Below are 26,426 nucleotides of genomic sequence, written 5' to 3' on the forward strand. Positions count from 1 at the left end.
GGCTACTATTTATTATGCAGTTACTTTATTGATCTCTCCATCTGTCAATGACTAGACTTAAAGGAATGAAGGCAGTGATACTTGAGTTGGCTTCAGTGGGAGCTGCATAATAGAGCCTTGGTTCAGAGGTTCAGATATATTAACCTGAGCTATCTATTGTGAGGCGTGAAATTAATTTCAGGCCATATATTAATATTAATACCTGAAATTTACATGTCTGATATGTGCTATGTATTTTCCTAGTAACTTTACATGTGTTCTTTGGTCCTTACAACTATAATACTTTATGAAATAAGTACTCTAATACCCCAATTTTGATAGATGAAGAAACTGAGGCTCAGGTTAAGTGACTTACCCAAGGCCACATATTTAGTAAGTGGGTAATTTACAGCAGGTTTTGAGCCAAGCAATTTGACTCTAAAACTTGTGCTCTTAACAATTGATTACACCATTAATAATATATTGGTAAAAAGAAATCTCATGGTTCTACCAAATACAGTTTTATTATTTTTGTTTATGTTGTTGTTGGTATACCTAATTATGTTCATGGAATACACAGAATTCATAGAATTACATAGTTTGACTTTTTTACTTGTTTTCTTGCTACTAGATAATTTACCTTAATGTCTGTGAATAAAGGTTAAAGAACATGTTAAATTTTATTTTACAAACTGCATATGTCTAGAGAGCATATATTCTAGTTCTTAAGTGTAATTTAAATGCTTAATCTTTGATAATAAATAAGTATGTTTTATTTATTGAAATCTTAACAGGGATAGTGAAATTCCACCAGAAGAAGTGCAAACTTATGAAACTGTACTGCAGAAAATTGAAGGTGATAATATTTTATACAAGTCCAGCCTTTATAGGGTTTCCTAAATGCACCAACATTTTGAGACTTAAAGTTTAAAAATTTATAGCCATAAAAATTATACAATGATAAATTCAAAGATATTCAATAGCAGTTGATATTTTCAATAAAAGTTCTTATTATGTTCCAGATACTGGGAGTGTATAAAATGAATAACACTTGGTTATTACCCTCAAAATCCACAACATAGTAAGGATACAAGCACATTATGTATCATTTTAATATAGTGTAATGCATGATAAAGGTATGTGTAATTTGCAGTGAGTCCATAGAAAGCCAGCTTGTTCAACCTGAGGGAGTTATTTAGGTTTTATGCAACCTTGAAGGATGAATAGGACTTTGTCAAGTGAAGATGGGAGATATTTGGTACTCTAAGAAGAGGGTATAGCATGAGAAACAGTATAAATAGGGAAATACCACTGGAATGGTTATAAAGTGTGAAGTAATAGGTAGGGGTAAGATAAGAAAGAGCCTAGGCAGAGGGATTAAATGCTTTAGGAATACTTTCTTTTTTCCCCCATATATAATAGGGAATCATTGAAGATTATTTCTAGGGAAGTGACATGTTGAATTTTACTTTAGAGAGATTATTCTGGCCACATTAAGAAGCTAGATTTGGAGATTGAGAGTAGGAGATGGAAGTTACTGCTGTACCTTAAATGTGTGATAAGTGCCTATATTAGAGCACAAATAAAGAGAGGAAAAGGGGAATATTTGAGAAATATTTACTGGATAAAATTGGCAAAACATGGTGATTGGATATGAAAGGAAGTGAGATTAGATGATGGTAACATTAGCTAGGAGAATATAAGAGGAAAAACAAGTTTTGTTGAGAAAATGATGAGTTCATATCACTCAGTTGTTACACACATTTTTTTAGATGTTACACTTTGTTGCCTGATTGGGAAGGTCTACAGTTGTAGACAGCTCAGTTGTTTTTCTTAAAATTTTTGTTCTCTTGAATGAGTTATTAAAATAAAAACTATAAAATTTAAACTCAGTTAATAAATATAATTCATATTGAAACTCATGACAAATTCCCTGTTATTTCAGAATTCATAAAAACACACTCAACTGAAGAAATTACAGGTGTTTCTGCGACTGAGCCACGTAAGTTTCCACTCATTAAGCATCTTTGTATTAATAACTTCTGTTGAGTGTATTAATTTCTATAATTTTCTATAATTTAAAGTAATAATTATGAAGTTACAACATAAATTCCCTGGAGTTTGGAGCCATACAGTTGAGCTGGCGATCAAGCAAATACTGAAATTCCTAGTTAGCTACTTGCTACCAAAAACAGACTCATTTTTAAAGAGTAACATGTTATTACTAGGAATGGAGGATTTTTTATTGTGATGAGAATATGCTACAAAAATGTTTCAGAGGTGGTAGGCCTTTGAGGTGGAGCAGTGATAAATTTAAGAGGTCATTTGCACGTCTTGTTACTATGAATTATAGATTATCTCATATATACTGGTGGTTTGACTGCAGCTGAGTACCTATCAGTTCGTGAATATAAAGAGCTGCTAGAACTCAAACTTCTAGAATTCAAACTTCTGACTACTTGTCAACAGAAAGGAGAAACTGCCTTGCTTATGTCTTAATACTGGAGAGAATTTTGAAACAATCATATAATGTATACTGTGGAATATATTTTTAGAAGTAGAAAATAAGATTTGGTTGAAAAAAGTTGATGGAAATCCTTCCCTCTTTCAAATTCAGCTTTAAACCCTAACGTTGCCATGTTTAAATGAAGGGTAGCTATACATTCTACATTACTCCCAAAACCTATAGAGGCTTCTGATCTGAGGCAGCCCTGCCTGACTAGGTGGGGTAGAAAGGTGTCTAGAGCTTTGGCGTAGATAGTAAAAGCCTCTCTCTGCATCAAGGGGAACCCTCTGCACATGTGTGCAGCTCTGTCTCCCTCAATCTGTGCAGCTGTCTTCCGTCTAATACTGTGCCCTGTGAATTCTAGCTGCTTTGGCCTCCCCAGGCTCTAAACTTTGTCTCTGAACTCATGGAAACCAGTAAACTTTGTCTGGGTTTCCCTTCCTTATGCTGTGGCCTGGAAACTCCAGGCAGTAAGCTGGGGTCATCATAGAGCCATCCTTTGTTTTCCTTCTGTGAGGAATTACTGCATTGCACCTTCTGTTTTCCAGTGTCTGAATATTGCTGTTTTATATATTTTGTCCAGTTTTTAATTGGTTTAAAGTGAAAAGGTAACTCTGGTCCCTGATGAGCCATCATGGACAAAAACAGAAGTCTCTGTGCCCACTTGTAGGCCAGTGGAACACATTGTCCAATGACAAAACCAAGTTCTAAAATAATAAAGTATAATAGTAGAAATTTTACTCATATTTTTTAAGGGAAGCAGAGGACAGGGTTACATTGTACAATGTGGAGAAAACCCTTTTGCAAATTCCTCAGTTTCTTTTCCCATGGCAGCTGTCTCAGTCCCTGGGCTCCACTGGTATATGTCTACTCTTTCTCAGTACTGCCTGTTCACTTGTATACTCTTTTTCTCTTAAAAGTACCCTTTTTCATCTTCTCCAGTGAAATTTATTCTGTTCTTCCCTTCTCATTCCCTAAATTCTATTAGATTCCATAGCCTAATCAATAAGACAAAAGCTACCTTTGAATTTCATTCTGTTTTTTGTACTATCATTTAATCTTGATGTTGCTTCATTTCATAATTAATGAACTCTTGTTTTAGAGAAGTTTTAGGTTTATAGAAAAATTGAGCAGAACGTACAGAGTTTCCACATACCCATTTTCCACCCCACTCCTCACACAAAATTTCCTCTGTTATTAAATTTTGCATTAGCGTGGTACATTGGTTAAAACTGATAAACCAGTATTTATACATTATTATTAACTAAAGTCCATAGTTTACATTGGGTTCAATCTTTGTGTCATACAGTTCTATGGATTGTGACAAATGCATAATGTCATGTATTCACCATTACAGTATCATACAGAATAGTTTCACTGCCCTGAAAATCCCATGTTCTCCCTATTCATCTCTCCCTCCATCCACTGAATCCCTGGTAACCACTAATCTTTTTGTTGTCTCTAGAATATTGCCTTTTCGAGAATATCATATATTTGAAATTATGCAGTCTTTCTTTTACTTAGCAATACGCATTTAATGTCTCTCCATGTCTTTTTATGCTTTTATAGCTCATTTATTTTTATTGTTGAATAGTAATCTGTTATATGGATGTACCATAGTTTATCTATTCATCTGTTGAAAGACATCTATGTTGCTTCGAAGTTTTTGCAATTATGAATAAAGCTACTATAAACAAAGGTGTTTCTACAGACAGAAGTTTTTCAGTTCATTTGGGTAGATACTAAGGAGTACAATTGCTAGATCATATAGTAAAAGTATGTTTAGTTTTGTAAGTAATTGCCAAGCTGTCCTTCACAGGGACTGTATCATTTTGCATTTTTACTAGAAACGAGCATGAGAATTTCAGGTGCTCTACATCTTTGTCAGCATTTGATGTCAGAATTTTGGATTTAAGACATTCTAAAAGGTGCATAGTGTTATATCATTTTTTAAATTAAATTTTATCTCATTGTTTTAATTTGTGATTCCCTAATGATATATAATGTTGAGCATCCTCTCATATGTTTATTTGCCATCTGTATATCTTTGGTGAGGTATTTGTTCAGATCTTTTACCTATTTTTAAATGGGGGGATCATTTGCTTCCTTATTGTTGAGTTTTAAAAGTTTTTTGTATATCTTTGACACAAGTTCTTCATCAGATATGTGTTTTGCAAAGATGTTTTTCTCAGTCTGTGGTTTATATTTTCATTCTCTTAACGGTGTCTTTTGCAGAGCAGAAGTTTTGAATTTTAATGAAGTTGAACTTTTCTTTCGTGGATTGTGCTTTTGTTGTTGTGCCTAAAAGTCATCTTCAAACCCAATGTAACCTGGACTTTTTCCTATGTTATTTTCTAGAAATTTCATAGTTTTGCCTCTTATATTTAAATCTATGATCCATTTTGAATTGAGTCTGTGTCTAAATTAATTTTTCTTGCATGTGAATGTACAGTTTTTCTAGCACTATTTGTTAAAAAGACTAACCTTTCTCCATTGAATGGCCTTTGTTTCTTTGCCAAAAATCAGTTGACTGTATTTGTGTGGGCCTATTTCTGGGATCTCTGTTATGTTCCATTGATCTGTTTTTCTGTTCTTTGCCAATACCATACTGTCTTGATTACTGTAACTTTTTTTATTTTTAAAGATGTGGTTTTCTTTCTTTTTTTTTTTTTTTTGAAGATGTTGGGGGTAGGAGTTTTTTAATTAATTAATTTATTTTTGCTCTGTTGGGTCTTTGTTTCTGTGAGAGGGCTTTCTCTAGTTGTGGCAAGCGGGGGCCACTCTTTATCGCAGTGCATGGGCCTCTCACTATCGCGGCCTCTCTTGTTGCGGAGCACAGGCTCCAGACGCACAGGCTCAGTAGTTGTGGCTCACGGGCCTAGTTGCTCCGCGGCATGTGGGATCCTCCCAGACCAGGGCTCGAACCCGTGTCCCCTGCATTAGCAGGCAGATTCTCAACCACTGCGCCACCAGGGAAGCCCCTGATTACTGTAACTTTATAGTAAGTTTTTGAAGTTGGATAGTGTCACTCCTCCAACTTTGTTCTTCAGTATTGTATTCTATTCTTTGGATCTGTTGCCTTTTCATTTAAAGTTTAGAATCAATTCGTTGATACACTCAAAATCACTTGCTGGGTTTTTGTTGTTGTTGTTGTTTTTGTTTTTCCATGCTATGTGGCATAGGGGATCTTAGTTCCCCAACCAGGGATCGAACCTGCACCCCCTGCAGTGGAAGCCTGGAGTCTTAACCACGGTCCGTCAGGCAAGTCCACTCCCTTTTTTTTTTTGCTTGCTGGGTTTTTGATTGGGATTGCATTGAATCTACAGATCAAATTGATGAGAACTGATGTCTTAACAGTAATGAGTCTCCCTATCCATGGATATGGAATATCTCTCCATTTATGTGTATCTTCTTTGATTTTTTTCATGAGATAGTTTTTTTCTTAATATATATCCTGTACATATTTATTTAGATTAATGCCTAAGTATTGAGTTTTTTGGTACTAATGTAAATGGTGTGTTTATAATTTCAAATTCTACTTGTTTATTGTTGGTATATAAGAAAGGAATTGCAATTTACTTCTGTATATTACTCTTGTATGCTGTAATCTTTCTGTAATCACTTACTCATTGCAGATTTTTGGTGATTCTTTGGGAATCACCGTTTTTATACAGGCAGTCATGCCATCTGTGAAAAAAGACAACTTTACTTCTTCCTTCTCAAACTTTATACTTTTTCTTTTCTTTTCTTGTATTATTGCATTAGCTAGGACTTCTAGCATGATGTTGAGTAGGAGTGGTGAGAAGGAACATCCTTGTCTTATTCCTGATCTAGGGGGAAAGCATTTAGTATCTTACCATTAAGTATGGTGTTAGCTGTAGGTCACAGACTTAGAAAACAAACTTATGGTTACCAAAGAGAAAAGGTGGGGGGAGGGATAAATTAGGAGGTTGGGATTAATATATATACACTACTATATATAATATAATCAACAAGGACCTAGTGTACAGCACAGTGAACTCTACTCAATACTCTGTAATAACCTTTATGGAAAAAAATCTGAAAAATAATAGGTATATGTATAACTAAATCACTTTGCTGTATACCTGAAACTAACGCAACATTGTAAATCAACTATACTCCAATATAAAATAAAAATGTTAAAAAAGTATGGTGTTAGCTGTAGGTATTTTGTTTGATTTTCTTTATCAAGTTGAGGATGTTTTATTCTGTTTCTAGTTTGCAAAGAGTTTCATGAATGGGTATTAGATTTTGTCATATGCTTTTTCTGTATCTTTTGAAATGATCATATGGACTATTGATATGATAGGTATATTAGCTGATTTTCAAATATTGACCCAGCCTTGTATAGTTGGGATAAATTTCACTTGGTTGTGGTGTATAATTTGTCCCATACCTTGTCAGATTAAATTTGCTAATATTTTGTTGGGGTTTTTGCATCTGTGTTCATGAGAGATATTGGTGCGTGGTTATCCTTGTTTGGTAATGTCTTTGTCTTGTTTTAGTATTAGAGTAATACTGGCCTCATAAAATGAGTTAGGAAATGTTTTTCTGCTTCTGTCATCTGAAATAGATTGTAGATAACTGGTATAGTTTTTCCTATAGGTTTGGTAGAATTTGCCAGTGCAGTTATCTGATCCTGGTGCTTTCTGTTTTGTAAGGATATCAAATTATTGATCCAGTTTATATAAGATATATATTCTATTAAGAATATCTTTTTCTCCTTGTGTGAGTTTTGGTAAATTGTGTCTTTCAAGGAATTGGTCCCTTTCATCTAAATTATCAAATTTGTTGGCATAAGTTTTTCATAATCTTTTTTATTATTTTTTGATGTCCATGGGATCTGTTGTGATGTCCCCTCTTTCATTTCTGATGTTAGTAATTTGTGTCATATCTCTTTTTTCTTAGTTAGCTTACTCATTTTCTTGATTTTTTTCAAAGAATCAGCTTTTGGTTTAATTAATTTTCTGTAATTTCCTGTTTTCATTGATATCTGCTCTTATTTTTATTTCTTTTCTTCTGCTTACTTCAGATTTAATTTGGTCTTTTTTTCCTAGTTTCCGAAGGCAGAAGCTTAGATTATTGATTTAAGATCTTCCTTCTGTTGTGATGTATTCATTAAATACTATAAATTTCCCTTTTACTGCATTTCACAAAATTTGATGTTACATTTTCATTTTAATTTAGTTCAAAATGTATTTTAGTTTCTCTGAGACTTCTTTGTCATGTGCGCTATTTAGTAGTATGTTACCTAATCTCCAAAATATTTTCATGTTGTCTTTCTGGTACTGATTTTTTTTTTCCTGGGACCTAACTATATATTGTCTGCAACTTTAAATATAAAGTTAATAATAAATAGTAATAAAGATAATGGCAACATTTACCAAAAGAAAGCAGGAGTACCTATATTAATTTGAACAGAGCAGACTTTGGAGCAAAAAAAATTTATTAAGAATAAATAGGGGTGTTTAATGCTAAATGAGTCAGTTCTGCAACAAGACACAGTAGCCTTCAATGTGTATGTGCCTAACAACAGAGTATCAAAATAAGTGAGGCAAAAACTGATCGACTGCAAGGAGATATATATGAACCCACTATTATAACTGGAGACTTCAACACCATTCTATCAGAAGTAGACAGATGCAGCAGGCAGAAAATTGGTAAGGACTTAGTGAACTCAACAACACCATCATTCAGCTGGATAAAATAGACCTCTATAGACTACTTCATGCAACAAGAACAGAATATACATTATTCTCAAGCTCACATGGTACATACACCAAAATAGATCATATTCCAGGCTATAAAATACACCTTAACAAATTAAAAAATAGAAATCATATAATGTCTGCCTTCAGACCCCAAAACAATTAAATTAAAAATCAGTACCAGAATGGGAATTCCCTGATGGTCCAGTGGGTAGGACTGCATGCTTTCACTGCTGAGGCCACAGGTTCAATCCCTGGTCAGGGAACTAAGATCCCTCAGGCTGTGTGGTGTGGCCAGAAAAAAAAAGTCTGACAACAGTAAGTGTTGACAAGGATATGTAACTGTGAGTGAGGTATACATCGGCACAATCACTTTGAAAAATAGCTTTTCTTTATCTAATTAAGTTGTGGATGTGCATACCTTGAAACTCTTTTTCTTTTTAACAGCTTTACTGAGATATTATTCACATACAACATTGTACAAGTTTAAGGTGTTTATCATAACAATTTGATACACATATATATTGTGAAGTGCTTACCAAAATAAGGTTTTTTACATACCCTTTATCTAACATAATTACCATTTTGTTGTTGGCATTGTTATGGAGAGAATATTAAAGCTCTGCTCCCATAGCAGCTTTCAAGTATACAATACAGTATTAACTGTAGTCACCATGCTGTGACCTTAGGTCCCTGGAACTTAATCATCTTATAACTGAAAGTACTCTTTGACCAATATTTCCCAATTTTCTCCACCCCACAGCTACTGGCAATCACCATTATGCTCTGTTTCTGTCATTTCAGTGTTTTTAGAGTCTACATATAAGGAAATTATACAGTATTTGTCTTTCTCTGTCTGACTTATTTAACTAAGCATAATTCCCTCAAGGTCCATCCATGTTGTTGCAAATGGCAAGACTTCCTCTTTAATGGCTGAATAATATTCCACCGTGTGTGTGTGTGTATGTGTGTGTGTGTGTGTGTGTGTGTGTGTGTGTGTATTTATCCATTCACTTGTCTGTGGACATTTGGGTTGTTTCCATGTCTTTGCTATTATAAATAATGCTGCAGTCAGAGTTCCTTGGTGGTCCAGTGGTTAGGACTCATGGCCTGGGTTCAATCCCTGGTTGAGAAACTAGGATCCCACAAGCCATGCAGTGTGGCCAAAAAAATGCTGCAATGGACACAGGAGAGCAGATGTTGCTTTGAGATAGTGATTTCATCTTCTTTGGATACATACCCAGAAGTGAGATTGCTGGATCATATAGTAGTTTTATTTTTAATTTTTCAAGGAACCTCCATACTGTTTTCCATAGTGGCAGTACCAGTTCACATCCCCACCAGTGGTGCATCACGGTTCCCCCTTCTCCACATCCTCATCACCATTTGTTATCTCTTGTCTGTTAGATAATAGCCGTTCTAACAGGTATGAGGTGATATCTCATTGGGTTTTCATTTGCATTTCTCTGATGATCTGTGTAGCTGAGTACCTTTTCACGTACCTGTTGGCTATTTGTATGCTTTCTTTGGAAAAATGTCTATTCAAGTTCTCTGCTCATTTTTTAATCAGATTATTATTTTTTTGCTATGGAGTTTTATGAGTTCTTTATGTAGTTTGGATATTAACCCCTTATCAGATATATGGTTTACAGATATTTTCTCCCATTCGGAAGGCTGCCTTGTCAATTTGTTGATGGTTTCCTTTTCTGTGCAGAAGCTTTTTAGTATGAAGTAGTTTCACTTTTTAAAATATATATATATTTCATTCTATTCTTCAGCTTGAAAAGTTGTTTGATTCTTTTTTATGTTTTCTATCTCTTTGTTGAACTTCTCAGTTGTTCTTGTATTATTTTCCTAATATCATTAAATTGTTTTTTTGTGATCTCCTAGCTCTCTGAGCATATTCAGAACAATTATTTTGAATTCTTTGTTGGGCGCTTCCTGTATCTTCATTTCTTTGGGACCAGTTACTGGAGGCTTAATGTATTCCTTTGTTGGAGTCATGTCTCCCGGATTTGTTGTGATCCCTGTGTCCTTGCGTAGGCACCTGCACATTTGAAGAAGCAGTCATCTCTTCCTGACTCTATGGAGTGACTTCAGTAAGGAAGGATTTCCAACCACAGGTGGGGGAGTGCCCAAGTACGCCATCACCCCACATGTAGTGCTGTGGGTGCCAGGTGTGGGGACATGTGGTGGGATTGGTTGGGGGGATTGTGACGCACTTGCTCAGTCCATTGTAGTCCATAGCACTGACAACCGTGTGGTCCTTGGTATGTGTCTTGGGGGTCTTCAGAGGCTTCACAGGCTGTTGGGGTCCTCAGCATTGTCTGCAGGTACAGCAGCAAGGAACCAGGGCAGGCAGTGGGAGTGGCCAGAGCTGGTGGTATGCACACGCTCAGTTGTGAGGGCCAGCCGCAAGTGCCTGTGTAGCGGCAGTGGCCAGGTGCAAACACACACATTGTGGCGGGGGCCAGGACAGGCAGCAAGGGCTGGAGTCAACTATGGGCACACGGGCAGCTCAGGAGTCCTGGTAGTCAGTGTGCACCACTGTGGCTTTTGGGTCTCACTACAGGCATACAGCAGTGGAGGCTGGTGATAGGCCACGGGTGTGCAGGTGCACTGTTGGAGGGGCTAGCTGCAAGTGACTACAGTGGTGCAGGTCGGTGACAGAAGACAGGGCCTGATCTGGGCCCACAAGCAGCTATGGGGATCTGGCTGTTGGTGTGCTCTCCTGTGGCTGCACAGTCTTCTGATGGGTATGCATAGGGCAGTGGTGATTGGTGACAAGCTGGGCTGGGAGCATGCAGGTGTACAGCTGGAGCGGCTTAGCCCTGTGTAAGCACGTGATGGTCTACATGAGCCACAGAGGTTTAGGCTGGTGTCTCACACTCACTCAGCCACGGAGGCTTGGGCTGGCTGCTGGCATGGTTCCTGGGCTGCAGTGATGGTGGTGGTTGGGGCAGGGGAGTAGGGAGGGACTCAGGCAGCTGGCAGCAGCTGTGGGGTGAAAGCTGGTGTGTTCTGCGGGGGTCTGCAGTGGCTGTGCTGGCCATTGGTTTCTTCAGCCGTAAAAGCTGCTGGGCTCCTCAGTGGAGCAGCTCACTGGGAACTGTTGATTGTTAATCTGTTAAACTGTCAATTGTTGATCTTTGTTGGGGGACAGAGGCTAGGGTCTCCTACTCTGCTGTCTTAGTGATGTCATGTCCTTAAACTCCTGGACTGTTTTCATACCAGTTTTGTTTGTAATAGTCCCCAAATTGGAGATCTCAAATATCTGTGACGAGTAGAATGGATAAATAAGTTGTGGTCTATTCATACATTGGAAAAGCATATCATAATGAATATGTTTGAAATCTAGCTGCTGATAACATCATTCATCTTACAAACATATTATTGACTGAATGAAGTCCTAAATATGTAGAGTATTTTCATTTATGATAAGTTAAAAGCCAGGAAAACTTAACTCTGTTCATTAAGGATACTAACAAGGGTAGAAAAGATACAAAGATGAGAAAAAAAGGATAGTAGGCACCTGTAGGGTGAGGGAAAGGGTTATGAATGGGGTGGGCCACATAGAGAGCTTCTAGGATATTGGCAATCCCAGGTGCCTAATTGTTGACCTTGAGTGGTGGTTGTGTGGATGTTTGCTTTGTAATTATTCATTAAACTATAAATATATTTTTATTTATGTTTTGGTACGTATAATATAGCTCATGATTATAAAATACAAATGAATATTAAGAGAATTTATTTATATTGGGACTTTTAAAGAATGAAGCAAAGCCTAGAAACTATAGAACAAAAAAATCAATAGATTTGGTTAAGTATAAAAATTCTGTACATTAGAAAATATCAGTAAGTATATAATTAATAGTAGACTGTTAACTGTATTACACACTGTATGCTAGTATTAATTGGCCCCTACAAATGAGTAGTAAAAAGGCAGACAACTCAGGAGAAAAATGGACAAACATATGAACAGGCATGTTACGGAAGAAGAAATAAAAATGTCCAAAATATATGAAATGATGCTTGACCTAACTAGTATCAGGGAAATGCAAATTAATGCATGAATGTATAAGAGGCTTAATGGCCATATAGTATTCCATTTTATGGTTATGCCATAATTTATTTACTGTTCTTCTGTTGATGTTCATATAGATGATTTCTATATTTCTATTTCCATAAACAGTACTACTGTTAACATATTTGTAAGAGTAAAAACATAGTAACAACGTGCATTTTTAGGACTGGCTGAATGAATTACAGTACATTCATAGCAATGGAGTGCTGTGTAGCTTTTAGAAAGAATAAGATAATTTCATATAAAATGCTTAGAAACATTTTCCTTGATATTTAAAATGATAAAACAAGATAAAAACACTATATGTACATTTTATCCCATTTTTATAATCATTCTATATAACATGCATTCTAGGTGCTGACTGTCTCATATATTTTCCCAAGAGGAAAAACCTGTCCATTGATAAATAATATGCATGCATTATTAATATTTTTTACTTACTAATAAAATACTGAAGCTTTATTATAATAGAGAAAAGAGGTCCTCCTCCCTCCACAATACATAGCAAACAACTGGATCTCCCTTTACCATTTTGGCTTCTTCAGAATGACTATATAAGCCACTTTGTTAACCAGAGGCACTCTGCTCAGGAAAGGGCCTTAACTAGAACAGTTCAATAAGACATGGGTTCTCTGATCTCTTTTCTTCTGTTTTAAAGTTATTCATAATGAGAACTTGAGGAAGAAGCAGTTGGACCCAAGCTGTTGCATTTGGCAATGGAAGTGTAATGTTCCCATCTATACATTCTATGTTACTGAGTTGTAATTCCTAAACTAGTAGAATCGTAGAGATGAGCCTGTTTTAGGGGCCTGCATAACAAATTGCCATAGACTGAGTGCATTAAACGACAGAAATTTATTTCTCACAGTTCTGGAGGCTGAGAAGTTCAAATCAGGGTTCTAGCATAGTCACGTTCTGGTGAGAGCCTTATTCCTGTATTGCAGATGGCTGTCTTCTTGCTGTGTCCTCAAATAATGGAGAGAGAGCAGGGAGAGAGCAAGCGAGCTCTCTTGTGTCTTATGTGGCTCCATTCTCATGATGGGGGTCTCAAAGACCCCCATCTCTAAATATCATCATATTGGAGATTAGGGTTTTAACATACGAATTAGGGGGAACACAAATATTCCGTCCATAGCAGGGCCTTTTCTCCCTCCTGCGAACTGTAATTTCAAATTGTGACAAGAATAATAGTTAATGTTCTTTGTAACCCTTTACTGTATACAAGGCATAATTTAAAATTATGTCCTATACTATTATGAGATTAATTTTAAAATATTGTTTATTGTGCCATATTACTTTCTATGCAAGCATTTTTAATTACTCTCTCTTGCCTGTAAGCAATTCTGAATTTGATTCTTTCTTCTAAAGCTGACTTCTCCCAGTATACTCTTTGACTATTTAGGGAGTACTGACCCTCCCAAAGCAAGGCCTCTGGTTTACTTGGTTTCTTGATATACTTGATTTATTTGGTCCCCTTTATATATGTTGCACATTTCTGTTGCCTCCTCTTTATCTAGTTCTCACATATAGCAGTGAGTTGTATCAGCATACAGGTATAACTTCTGCCATTTATAATACCTTTAAATGTTTGTTTTTTTTTTTAAACAGTAGAAACTTCTACAATGACTAATCGATTGCATACCATGTTGAAAATATTTGAAAATCAGGCAAATAAATTAAAGAGGTAAGCTTTTAAAATAACTCCTTTTCATCATTATAAATAAAGTGCATATTTATTTCAGATAAATTGGAAACATAGAAAAGAAAATAAAACCACTAATAAAAAATTTAGTGTTGTTAATTTTTATGATATATATAATTTTAAAAGTTAAAATTATAATCATAAAGAATTTGAAATTGTATAACCACAACAGAAAATAGTATGTTAGTTCCTCAAAAAATATGATCCATTTTTTGGATCATGGAATGGAAATCCAGCAATTCCATTCCTGGGAATATACCTCCCAAAACTGAAATCAGGGTCTTGAAGAGATATTTGTACAGCCATGTTGACTGTAGCATTATTCATAGTAGCAAAGAGGTAGAAGCAGCCCAAGTGTCCAATGATGGATGAATGGATAAAGAAAATGTGTTATATACATACAATGGAATAGTATTCAGTCTTAAAAAGGAAAGAAATTCTGACATATGGTACAACATGGATGCATCTTGAGGATATTAATGCTGATTAATTATAAGCCAGTCATAAAAAGACAAAATTGTATGATTTCACTTATATGAGGCATTTAGAGTGGTCAAATTCATAGAGACAGAAAGTAGAATGGTAGTTGCCAGGGTCTGGGAAGAATCAGGAATGTGGAGTTATTTTTAATGTGTATAGAGTTTCCGTTTTACAAGATGAAAAGAGTTCTGGAGATTGATTGTACAACAATATGAATATAATTATCACTACTGAACTGAACACTTAAAAACAGTTAATATGGTAAATTTTATGTGTATTTTACAGTTTTAAAACAGTAAAAAATATGATAATCATACAAAATGTAGTTTGCATATAGATGTTTCACTTATAGTTCTTTGTAAACTCATAAAATTCTTTTTAAAATAAATGTTTTAAATTAAAGTAAAACATATTCAGACAAGCTCACATCACAGCATTTTCAAAGAACTTTTTTTAGATTAGCATTGAAAAATTGAGAAAGTTTACATGATCAGATTTTTTAATTATCAAGTCCAAGGATCAAGATTTAATAGAAGAATATAACATAAAATGTAAAGAAAAGGATATCCTGGGCAGCTGTTGAAAATGGAACTAAAGAACTTAACGGCTTACATTAATTGGTGGTCAGGTACTTGGTATGTAATCAAGTTAGGCCTTATTTTACTTTTTCCCTCTTCTATCTCATTAGAGTCCTCCCTATCAGAAGGGTAGGGTAAAAACTTCCACAAATTTGTGATGAAAGCTTTTAGCATGTTCTAGGGGCATTCTTAAAGTAGGAGGCTGATTTCCATGAATATTCTTTCTATTGGAACAGGGTATTAAAGCAGTCATATGTATTACTACTATTTATTCTAGCTCCTCATATTAGACTATGGGTACTAGTTATAACTGGTTTTAAAATTCCTGGGCGTAAAAGAAAGCAGTGGGAAGGATTAGCTGAATGGATTACTATAAAGGTGAGGATTCTCAACTTGAATTGTCTTATACACAGAATAAGCTTTGTATAATTGTCTGGTCAGAATATGCTCAGTACATTGCTTGCTTGTCGAGAAGCATCTTGAAAGTCATTGTGGATGACCTACAGTTCTTACAGGTGGCTATATCAGTTTCACAATTGTTATATTGAAAAGCATGTCGTGTAGAATAAAATCACAAAGGAACTTTTTTCAGACTCCTTATATTCATTTATATTTGCTTACTGGGGCTAGTTTTCCCTCTGCTCCTAGAAAAGACTAGGGCAGTACCATGAGTGTTCTGATCACTCTTAGGTAATTAATTTAAATATAATTATAAGCACTGTCCTGAATTGGAAATTAAAATCCCCTGTCAGATATTAGTCAATATTTTCATTTTCATTCAAAGTTAGGATTCTCTCCCCTTTCCCTAGAGCCTACCGGGGGATGTGGTTGGCTTTTCTCTTTTCTTACCTCCTTTCTCACTAACTATTTGTATTTTCTATTCTCCATGTTTTTGGGAAGAAAGGTAAGGTATAAAAGAAAGGTCTTATTTGACTGTCACTGCCTTCCTTCTGCATAAATTCAAATAACATAAACCAGTTTTCTGAGTATTCTCCTTAAGGTGCCTCTCTCTAATAATGGCCATCATATCCACCTCTCCCTTAAGTATTTGAGTAGGTCTCAAGGCACCAGACAGCTCTCTGTAAAGAATATTTAGAAGTACTCTTTCTAAATCTTCTTTCCTGACCCTTTTATATTATCCATGTGGGTGAAAGGTTTTAGCACTCTCCCTTCCTTGGCTGCCTACTGTTTTCTTCAGTGGTAATGGTCACCTGCCTCATTTCTTCCTCTTTTTTTTTTTTTAATAAATTTATTTATTTATTTTTGGCTGCATTGGGTCTTTGTTGCTGTGCGCGGGCTTTCTCTAATTGCAGCGAGCGGGGGCTACTCTTCTTTGCAGTGCACAGGCTTCTCATTGCGGTGGCTTCTCTTGTTGTGGAGCACGGGCTCTAGGCACGTGGGCTTCAGTAGTTGTGGCACGTGGGCTCAGCAGTTATGGCTCGTGGGCTCTAGAGCGCAGGCTCAGTAGTTGTGGTGCACGGGGTTAGTTGCTCTGTGGCATGTGGGATCTTCCTGGACCAGGGCTCAAACCTGTGTTTGAGCATTGGCAAGCGGATTCTTAACCACTGCACCACCAGGGAAGTCCCTCTTTTTTTTCTTTCTTCTTAGTTTTTTTTTTTTTTTTTGCATTTTTTTCCACATCTTTATTGGAATATAATATTCCTCATGATACAAGCAGTGGGCTTAGAGTCTTAGTTGATGCCTCCATTTAACAGCCTGTTACAGTTATATCCTTTAACAGGCTGTGGCAAAAGTCTTAGTGCAGTTTTAAGAATTAATAATTTGGAGACTATAATGATACAACTGTTCAAAAGACACCATTTGGAAATTTGATTATGTACATTTCTTTTGTACTTATTTAAAAATTTTTGAATAGTAAATTTTTTTTGGTTAAATTCTGTTTGGGTCAGCATTTTCCATATTCAGTCAGAGAGACTGAAAAAAATTAATTTATTTAAAATTCACAAAACTAAATGTGTTAAAGAATGGAAATAATTAAACTTTCAAATGTTTATTTTTGGGGTAAGTTTGTAGCATTTATACTTCTGAAGTCATTGAAGCTTAAAACTACACTAACATTTTAAGAGTATCTTGTGTTTATTGAACTTCTGTCATGTGGCTGAGTGCTTGGGACAAAATCCCAACTCAAATTGGTCTGAGCGAAAGATGAATTTTATTAAGAAGACAACAGCAATATGGCTCAATTTCAGAAACAAGTATAAACCAGAACTTGAACACTATCAAGACACTTTTTCCCCCTCTGTACAAGAGCTTCATTTTCTCCTATTGCAGATCTCTTTCTTCCTTCTATTTTCTTTTTTAACTTTTTGCCTATGGGTGGGAGGCCCTGATTGCTGACAATTCCTAAATCTAATCTTTCAGTTTTAGTTACTCTGAGGGATAATATATGAATTTCCCAAGTCTAAAAGTCCTTGGTGAGAAAATTGTCAGTGCAGCCAGAGGCAGGTGCCTATTTCTGGACCAGTCAGCTCTAATCGAAGGCTTATGGTCATGTAAGCTTTCTTAGGAATTATACTAATTCAGAGGGGAGGGGTCAGGGGGTTCCCAGAAAAAGGAGTGGGGTCTACCTATGAGATGCTTAGTGGTAAGCAGATGTGGTGGGATGAAAACCATAATACAGGATAACATTTAGAAAAAAGGATTGTATTTCGTTATTATGGATGAATTATACAGTAACAAGTTAGGGCAATCATGCTAGTCCTTGGGGAAAGCTGATATACCTTTTTTTCAGGATCTGGTCAATGCATTGTCTAGCCGTTTGGTCTGTGGATAGTGGGAAATGGACAAGTAATCATAGACTCAGAGGACCTTGAAAAGTTCTTTCTTCAATTATGGGCCATATTGGGATTACAAGTAGAGATTGGATTGCAGGGTATTTTTTCCAAGGCATAGTACCTCTTTGGTGAAGAGAGTATTTAGATCTGGTGACTAATCTTGGGAATGAAGTTGTCAACATCGGTGACAATATTGCCCATCACCAGAATCATGTGTAGTCCTGAGGGGACAGCAGGCCTATTAAGAAATCTATCATGATGTGTTTTCTAAAGAGGCGGAAGAGTCAGAAGGAAGGATAATAAGCTGTCTTGCCTTTCAAACTGTCTTTAGCCCAGGTACATGTATCACAGGTAGGTATGTTATGTCAAAGGTGGAATTATCATAATTCCAAGGTGGCAAATTCAAAGTCTTGAATGAATTTCAGTGACCAGTTAGGGCACTGGCAAGGCAAAAGGCATCCATTTGGTTAGAAGATAATGACAGAGTCTTCACTCCATGCAAAAAATTAAATTTAATGTTTATTACAGACATAAATGTCAGAAAACAGAATCATAAATATAGGGAAGGCATTTGACTATTGAAATTAAAAGTATCTTCAGAAATGAATCAAAGTTAAAAGATAAGCAGTGGATGGGAGAAAATATGTGTGCATATAGAAGAAAAGAGTGATAATAAGAATATATAATTCCACAAAAAGGCAAACAACCTTCAAATAATAGGCAAAGTACATATATATATATATAGATATAGATATTTAAGGAAGAGACAAAAAATGGCCAATAAACATTTTAGGAGATGCTCAATCTGATATGTAATCAGGGAAATAGAAAGCAAAGCAGCAACAATACATTTTTTCCCCCATCAGTTTAACAAAAAGTAGAAGTTTTCTAATACAAGTCTTGACAGAGATGTAGTGTAATAAATACTCTTAAATTGCTAGTACCATAGAAATTGCCCACTTTCAAGAACAATTTAGCATAGTTTATTTAACAATAGCAACAAAACGGTTGCCTTATTCTTTTAATCTACCCTAGAGAAAGGACTATTCTCAAGGAGGCATATGTAAAAAGAAATTTATCATATCACTGTGATAATAGCAAAAATCTAGAAAGAATTACATTTTTTGTTAGCAGGAGTATGGCTCAATCATCTGTGGTAAAAGGATTGTAAGGGAATTCTATGAGCAACTGTGTGACCACAAATTAGACAACTTACATGACATGGACAAATTTCTAGAAAGACAGACTATACTGATTCAAGAACTGGAAAATCTGAGTATAACTGAAACAAGTAAAAAGATTCAATTACTAATTAAAATATTTCCCAACAAGAAATTCTCAGATGGCTTCACTGATGAATTCTATCAGATATTTAAAGAAGAATTAATATCACTGTTTTACAAACTCTTTCAAAAAGTAGAAGAGGAGTTAATACTTCTCAACTCATGCTATGAGTCTAGTATTACTCTGATACCAAAGTCAGACCACAGTGTCACAAGAAAACTGCAGACCAATATATTATGAATATGAACACAAAAATACTCAACAAAATGCTAGCAAATCGAATCCAATAACATATAAAAAAGGTTATATACCACAAGCAGGTGGGGTTTATCCCAGGAATGCAAAGTTGGTTCAAAATGCAAATATTGTGCTTCTCTGGTGGCACAGTGGTTAAGAATCAGCCTGCCAACACAGGAGACACGGGTTCGAGCCCTGGTCCGGGAAGATCCCACATGCCGTGGAGCAGCTAAGCCCACGCACCACAACTACTGAGCCTGTGCTCTAGAGCCCATGAGCCACAACTACTGAAGCCCGCGCGCCTGCACTCTGCAACAAGAGAAGCCACTGCAGTGAGAAGCCTGTGCACCACAATGAAGAGTAGCCCCCACTCACTGCAACTAGAGAAGGTCCGCACGCAGCAACAAAGACCCAGCGCAGCCAAAAATAAATTTATAAAAAAATAAATAAAATGCAGATATCAATAAATGTAATACATGATATTGATTGAATAAAGGAGAAAAAATCACGTGATTAGCTTACTAGACAAAGTAAAAGCATTTGACAAAATCCAATAGCCTTTTATGATAAAAAATACTCCACAAACTAGGCATAGAAGGGAACTTTCTTAATCTGATAAAGACTATCTACAAATACCTATAACTAACATCATAATATATTCTCTCTAATATATTAAAGAAAAAACTTAATGGTGAAAAAACTTAATATATTCTCTCTAAGATCAGGGACAAAATAGGACATTCTTACCACTTCTGTCGACCATTGTAGTAGAGGTTCTATCTAGGGCATTTAGAGAAGAAAAGGAAATGAAAACTACCTCTTTTTGCAGATGTCATGACCTTATCTATTGACAATTCTAAGGGATCTATTAGAACTATTAGAAGTAAATTAACAAGGTTGCAATATACAAGCTTCATAAATAAAAATCAATTATATTTTAATACACTAGTTGTTATGGGTTGAATTGTGCCCCCCCCCACCAAATATATGTTGAAGCTCTAACTTCTAGTACCTCAGAATGAACTTAATTGGCTATAGGGTCATTGTAGATGTAATTAGTGAAGATGAGGTCATAGTGGAGGGGGATGGGCCCTTAATCCAATATGACTGGTATCCTTATAATAATATTGTAGAAGGCAAATACACACAGAGGGAAGACAGTCATGGAGGCAGAGATTGGAGTTATGCTGGGAGTACTAGAAGTTGGAAGAGGCAAAGAAGGATTCTCCCCTAGAGGTTTCAGAGGGAGCATGGCTGTACCAACACCTTAGTTTTAGATTTATAGTCTCCAGAACTGTGAGCGAATAAATTCTTGTTGTTTTAAGTCACCAGTCACGCAGATTGTGACACTTTGTCATAGCATAGGAAAGTAATACACTAGCAAGGAACATTCCAAAAATGAAATAAAACAATTCCATTTACAAAAGCACCAAAGAGAATGAGAATAAATTTAACAAAAGAAGTGCTAGACTTGTGCACCGAAAACTACAAAACACTGAAAGTACTTTAAAGAATACTCAAACAGGTAGGCATCCCATTTTCATGGACTGTTAGACTTAACTAATCTTAAAACGGCAATATTTCCCAAATTGATCTACAGATTTAATGCAATCTCTATCAAGATCCCAACTTTGTTTTTGCATGAATTGGCAAGTTGCTTTTAAAATTCATGTGGAAATACAAGGAACCCAGAATAGTCAAATCTTAAGAAGAACAATGTTGGAGGACTCATACTTTAGTGATTTTAAAACTAAATACACCTGTAGTAATTAAGACAATGTCGTACTGGCATGAGGATAGACCTATGTAGATCAATGGAATAGAATGAATGGAAATGATGTCCAGAAATAAACCATTACATTTATTTATAGTTAACTGATTATCAACATGGAGGCCAGGATAATTCAGTGAGGAAAGAATAGTTTTTTTAATAACTGTGCTTGGAGAACTGGATATCCATATGCAAAAGAATTAAGTTGGATCCTTTCTTTGTGCCATGCACTAAAATTAACTCAAAATTACCAAAGACCTAAATTTAAGAGCTAAAACTATAAACCTCTTAAAGAAACACAGGAGTAAATATTTTTGACTTAGAGTTAGTCAATGGTTTCTTTCTTTTTAAAATTTTTTTGGCCATACTGCATTGCACATGGGATCTTAGTTCCCCAACTAGGGATGGAACCCAGGACCCCTGCATTGGAAGCGCAGACTCTTAACCACTGGACCACCAGGAAAGTCCCAGTCAATGGTTTCTTAAATAAGATATCAAAAGCACAACCAACAACAGAAAAAAAAAATAGATAAACTCAACATAAAAATTAAAAACTTGTGCTGCAGGTTCTTAATACAATTAAGAATGTGAGAAGACAACTCATAGAATGTGAAAACTATTCATAAATCATGTATCTGATGTGGGACTTGCACCCAGAATATACATAAGAACTCTTACACCTCAGTAATAAAAAGGATAAATAACCATGTTTAACAATGGGCAAATAATCCGAATAGACGTTTTGCCACACAAGATATACAGATGGTCAATAAGCACATGAAAAGATACTCAACATCATTAGTCATTAGGGAATCAAAACTACAATGATATACCACTTCACAGCCACTAGGATGGCTATAATAAAAATGACAGACAATAACAATTGTTGGAAAGGATGTAGAGAAATTGGTACCCTCATACATTGCTGGTACATCATGTAAGTGGTACATCTGCTATGGAACACAGTTTGTCAGTTGCTCAAAATGTTAAATATTTAGTTAACATATGACCCAGAAATTCTTTTCCTATGTTTATACCTAAGAGAAATGAAAACATAGGTCCACACAAAAACTTGTACATGTATGTTCATAGTAGCATTATTCATAATAGCCCAAAAGTGGAAACAACCCAAATGTCCATAAACTGATGAATGAATAAATAAAATGAGCATATTCATACAATGTAATATTATTTGGCAATAAAAAGGAACAAAGTACTGATACATGATACAAACACTATGCTAGTTGTGAGAATACAGTCTCAAAAGACCACATACTGTGCAATTCTGTTTGTATGAAATATTCAGAATAGACAAATCTGTGGAGACAGAAAATAGACTGATGGCTGCCAGGGCTTAGGCAGTTCTGGGAGAAATGGAGAGTGAGTGCTAATGGCTACAGCATTTCTTTCCGGGGTAATTAAAATGTGCTAAAATTAGATAGGGGTAATAGTTACTCAACTTAGTGAATATATTAAAAGCCATTGAATTGTATATTTTAAATGAATGAATTTTATTATATGTTAATCATATCTTAAGCTTTAAAAAATTCTGATTATAATGAATAAAAACTCAGTCAAAAAAATATAGTTTATCCATACTATGGAACAGTTGTCAGCAAACTGCAGTCCATGAGTCAAATCTAGCCTGCAGCTTATTTTTGTAAATAAAGTTTTGTTAGAACGTAGCCATACCCATTCATTTACCCATCATCTGTAGCTGCTTTTGCAGAGTTGGGTAGTAGTGACAGAGATCACCTGGCCTGTAAAGTCTAAAATAGTTACCATCTGACTCTTTACAGAAGAAGTTTGCCAAACCCTGCTATGGAATAAGAAGTTGTATTTAAAGGGAGTGAGAGAAATCTATGTTTACTGATATAAATACATCTCAGAAATTGTGTTAAGTGGAAAAGTTGAGAACATCATATACAATATCATTTATGTGAAAAAGAAAACAAAACAGACATCCAGCCCACTAACAAAAAGTATAGAATTGAAAGGGTATGTGAAGTGTTATATAAATCCATGGAACAAGTTCTGGGAAGAGACACAGCAAGCTAACAGTATCTCTAGGAAAAGCATTGAATTTTTGGAATGCTAGTCAAAGTTTACTCTAACCTTATTTATATTAAGGTTTTTACAAAGAAAATATATAAGCATATTACATAAAAATATAAATTTAAAATTATAATACATTATAGATATTTTTGGTTTGTTTTTCAGAGCTATGAGTGAGCAAGTTTTGTTAGAGGCTGTAAGTATAGTGCTTTCAGTTTGAAATTGCACTTTGTCCTTGATGTTGTTAATACAGTCTAGAAATTGTCAGGATATGTCAAGAGAGTCAGTTTATTCAAGAGATTTTTATGCATATGTGAGCTGGAAAGCTTTGTCTATTCTTTTGATTTTATTAGATTTAATTGTCACTCAGAAACACTTCATTTCTAAAATACTGAACTATAACATCCCACAGTCTTTTTCTTTTTTTAACATCTTTATTGGAGTATAATTGCTTTACAATGGTGTGTTAGTTTCTGCTTTATAACAAAGTGAATCAGCTATATGTATACATATATCCCCATATCCCCTCTCTCTTGCGTCTCCCTCCCACCCTCCCTATCCCACCCCTCTAGGTGGTCACAAAGCACCGAGCTGATTTCCCTCAGCTATGCGGCTGCTTCCCACTAGCTATCTGTTTTACATTTGGTAGTGTATATATGTCCATGCCACTCTCTCGCTTTGTCCCTGCTTACCCTTCCCCCTCCCCGTGTCCTCAAGTCCATTCTCTATGTTTACATCTTTATTCCTGTCCTGCCCCTAGGTTCTTCAGAAGCATTTTTTTCTTTTTTTTTTTTAGATACCATATATATGTGTTAGCATACGGTATTTATTTGTTTTTCTCTTTCTGACTTACTTCACTCTGTATGAGACTCTAGGTCCATCCACCTCACTACAAGTAACTCAATTTTGTTTCTTTTTATGGCTGAGTAATATTCCATTCCCACAGTCTTTTTTTTTTTTGCGGTATGCGGGCCTCTCAACGCCGTGGCCTCTCCCGTTGTGGAGCACAGGCTCCGGACGCGCAGGCCCAGCGGCCATTGCCCACGGACCCAGCCGCTCCGCGGCATGCAGGATCCTCCCGGACCGGGGCATGAACCCACCTCCCCTGTATCGGCAGGTGGACTCCCAACCACTGCGCCACCAGGGAAGCCCCTCCCACAGTCTTTTGAAATTCCACTATCACTGATAGTTCCTTTGCCTCTTTCAACACCAATTATAACTTCACTATGCAGATTAATACCAATGGTTCATTATTTTTATGAGTTAATGAAGACTTTCTTACTTTAATAATTAAGTGCCCAAATAACCTCTCTATATTGATATGTTTGCTTTTCATTATTAATGAAGTTATAATATTTCTTTTAGAAAAACACACAGATTCAAAGTGACCTCCAAGTGTTGTCAGAGGAGAAACTGATGCTGGAAAATGAACTACAAAAGTTGAAGAGTACAGAGGTTAGTTAATTTTAGTGTCTGAAAATGGCATACATACCAATATTACTAATTGGTAGCAGCTGTGCTTTAAAAAAATAAGATAATGCTATATTCTAAATTACCATATATTTTAAAAAATTTATTTATTTTATATTTATTTTTGGCTGCATTGGGTCTTTGTTACTGCACGCAGGCTTTCTCTAGTTCCAGCGAGTGGGGACTATTAGTTGTGGTGTGCAGGCTTCTCATTGTGGTGGCTTCTCTTGTTGCAGAGCACGGGCTCTAGGTATGTGGGCTTCAATAGTTGTGGCACGCAGGCTCAGTAGTTGTGGCTTGTAGGCTCTAGAGCGCGGGCTCAGTAGTTGTGGCACACGGGCTTAGTTGCTCTGTGGCATGTGGGATCTTCCCGGACCAGGGCTCGAATCCGTGTCCCCTGCATTGGCAGGCAGATTCTTAACCACTGTGCCACCAGGGAAGTCCTAAATTACCATATTAGCTATCAAAACTGAAAGGATGCTATGAAAAGCAGACATAAAATTGAAACATTCTGAAAGGTATGTCTAAGCCAAATATTTAACTTTATTAAAATATCAATAAATTAGGTTTACAAATATATTTTAAATGCATTTTATTGTATTCTTTGCAACTGTGTAATGTGTGTGTCCCAGTTCACTCTTACTACATAGAGTGAATAGAAATACCAAGGATAGAATTTGTTTCCTTTTTTTCCCCTCCTCCTCTGCCGTTTTTATATAGCTTATAAATTTCAAACTATACACAATGAAGTCAAATGGTGGATTAGAAGCAAATTTTTAACTATGTAAAAATATAAGATGTATGTTTTGACACAAAATTAACATAGAATGAAGAAAATACTCTTGAATCTACTAATGTTGGTAACTTGGTATTTCCTCCTTAGTAGAGGAGGAAGCAGAAGTAGTACCAGATTTGCTACTTAATCAGTTAGAGAAGCAGTGATCCTACATAAGTGTCAAATGTAAGACCAAGGCTGTCACATAAGTTGAATTAGGAATAGCTTCATCTAGGTATAGGTCCCAGTGGGAATAAAAATAAAAAAAATTAAAATAAAGCAGTAAATTGTCATAGTAAATGATTGAATAGTCTGGCCAAGTGTAAGGATTCAACACTTAATCATGTACTGTTAGATCCACATTCAAAATCTTTGGAGCTTTGTACATGACTTGAAAATGTTGCAGCAGTTTCTGGTGTTACTTTCTTATACTGTTTCTTTAGATTTTGTATGTGAAAACCTAAAGAAGTATGGAAGTGTGAATGAGAAATGTGGAAGGAGCATTACTGCATATACAGTAGCAATATTATATCCACACAAAGGTGGTGACCAAGAGATCTGAGAGATAGCCTGTTTTCAGAGAAGGGGATGGTAGGAAGAGAATAATGGCTAACAGAATTATGTTAAAGTCAGGATTTCTAATAACAACTATATCAATTTTCTTCCAGAGTGAGCTTTCTTTACTAACTGATATTATCTCTTAATAATTTTATTTTCATAGGCAACCAACTTTAGTAATCAAGAACCATGTCTGCCAGATGTTAATGTGTGTCAGTTAAGGGTTTTATTTTACTTTTTGTAAGCAGGAGAAACTGACAGTATTTAAAGCAAGAAATGTATTGGATGGCTAGTAGGGTAACTCAAAGAATTGAGGGAAAATTGAACAACATGTTTGGTGAGAGAACCAGGACAACTCTTAGAGTTAAAATAACAGAAATTCATGGATAGCCACTACTTCCGTCCTTTCAGGGAAATTTTAGA

General features: G+C 35.7%; 1 protein-coding gene across 11 annotated transcripts in view; it reads left to right on the forward strand.

Moving 5' to 3' along the window:
* The window catches only part of CCDC7 (coiled-coil domain containing 7), a 328,048-nt gene that overhangs the window by 33,088 nt on the left and 268,534 nt on the right, over window positions 1–26,426 (forward strand). For all 11 annotated transcript variants that reach the window (XM_060293096.1, XM_060293098.2, XM_060293097.2 and 8 more), the window contains exons 9-13: window positions 774–835; window positions 1,925–1,981; window positions 13,907–13,982; window positions 23,366–23,396; window positions 24,566–24,655. In XM_060293096.1, coding sequence (XP_060149079.1) covers window positions 774–835; window positions 1,925–1,981; window positions 13,907–13,982; window positions 23,366–23,396; window positions 24,566–24,655 — 316 coding nt within the window. The remainder of the gene's footprint in view (window positions 1–773; window positions 836–1,924; window positions 1,982–13,906; window positions 13,983–23,365; window positions 23,397–24,565; window positions 24,656–26,426) is intronic.

The sequence above is a fragment of the Globicephala melas genome, chromosome 2, assembly GCF_963455315.2.
Source record: "Globicephala melas chromosome 2, mGloMel1.2, whole genome shotgun sequence".
Classification (NCBI taxonomy): Eukaryota; Metazoa; Chordata; class Mammalia; order Artiodactyla; family Delphinidae; genus Globicephala; species Globicephala melas.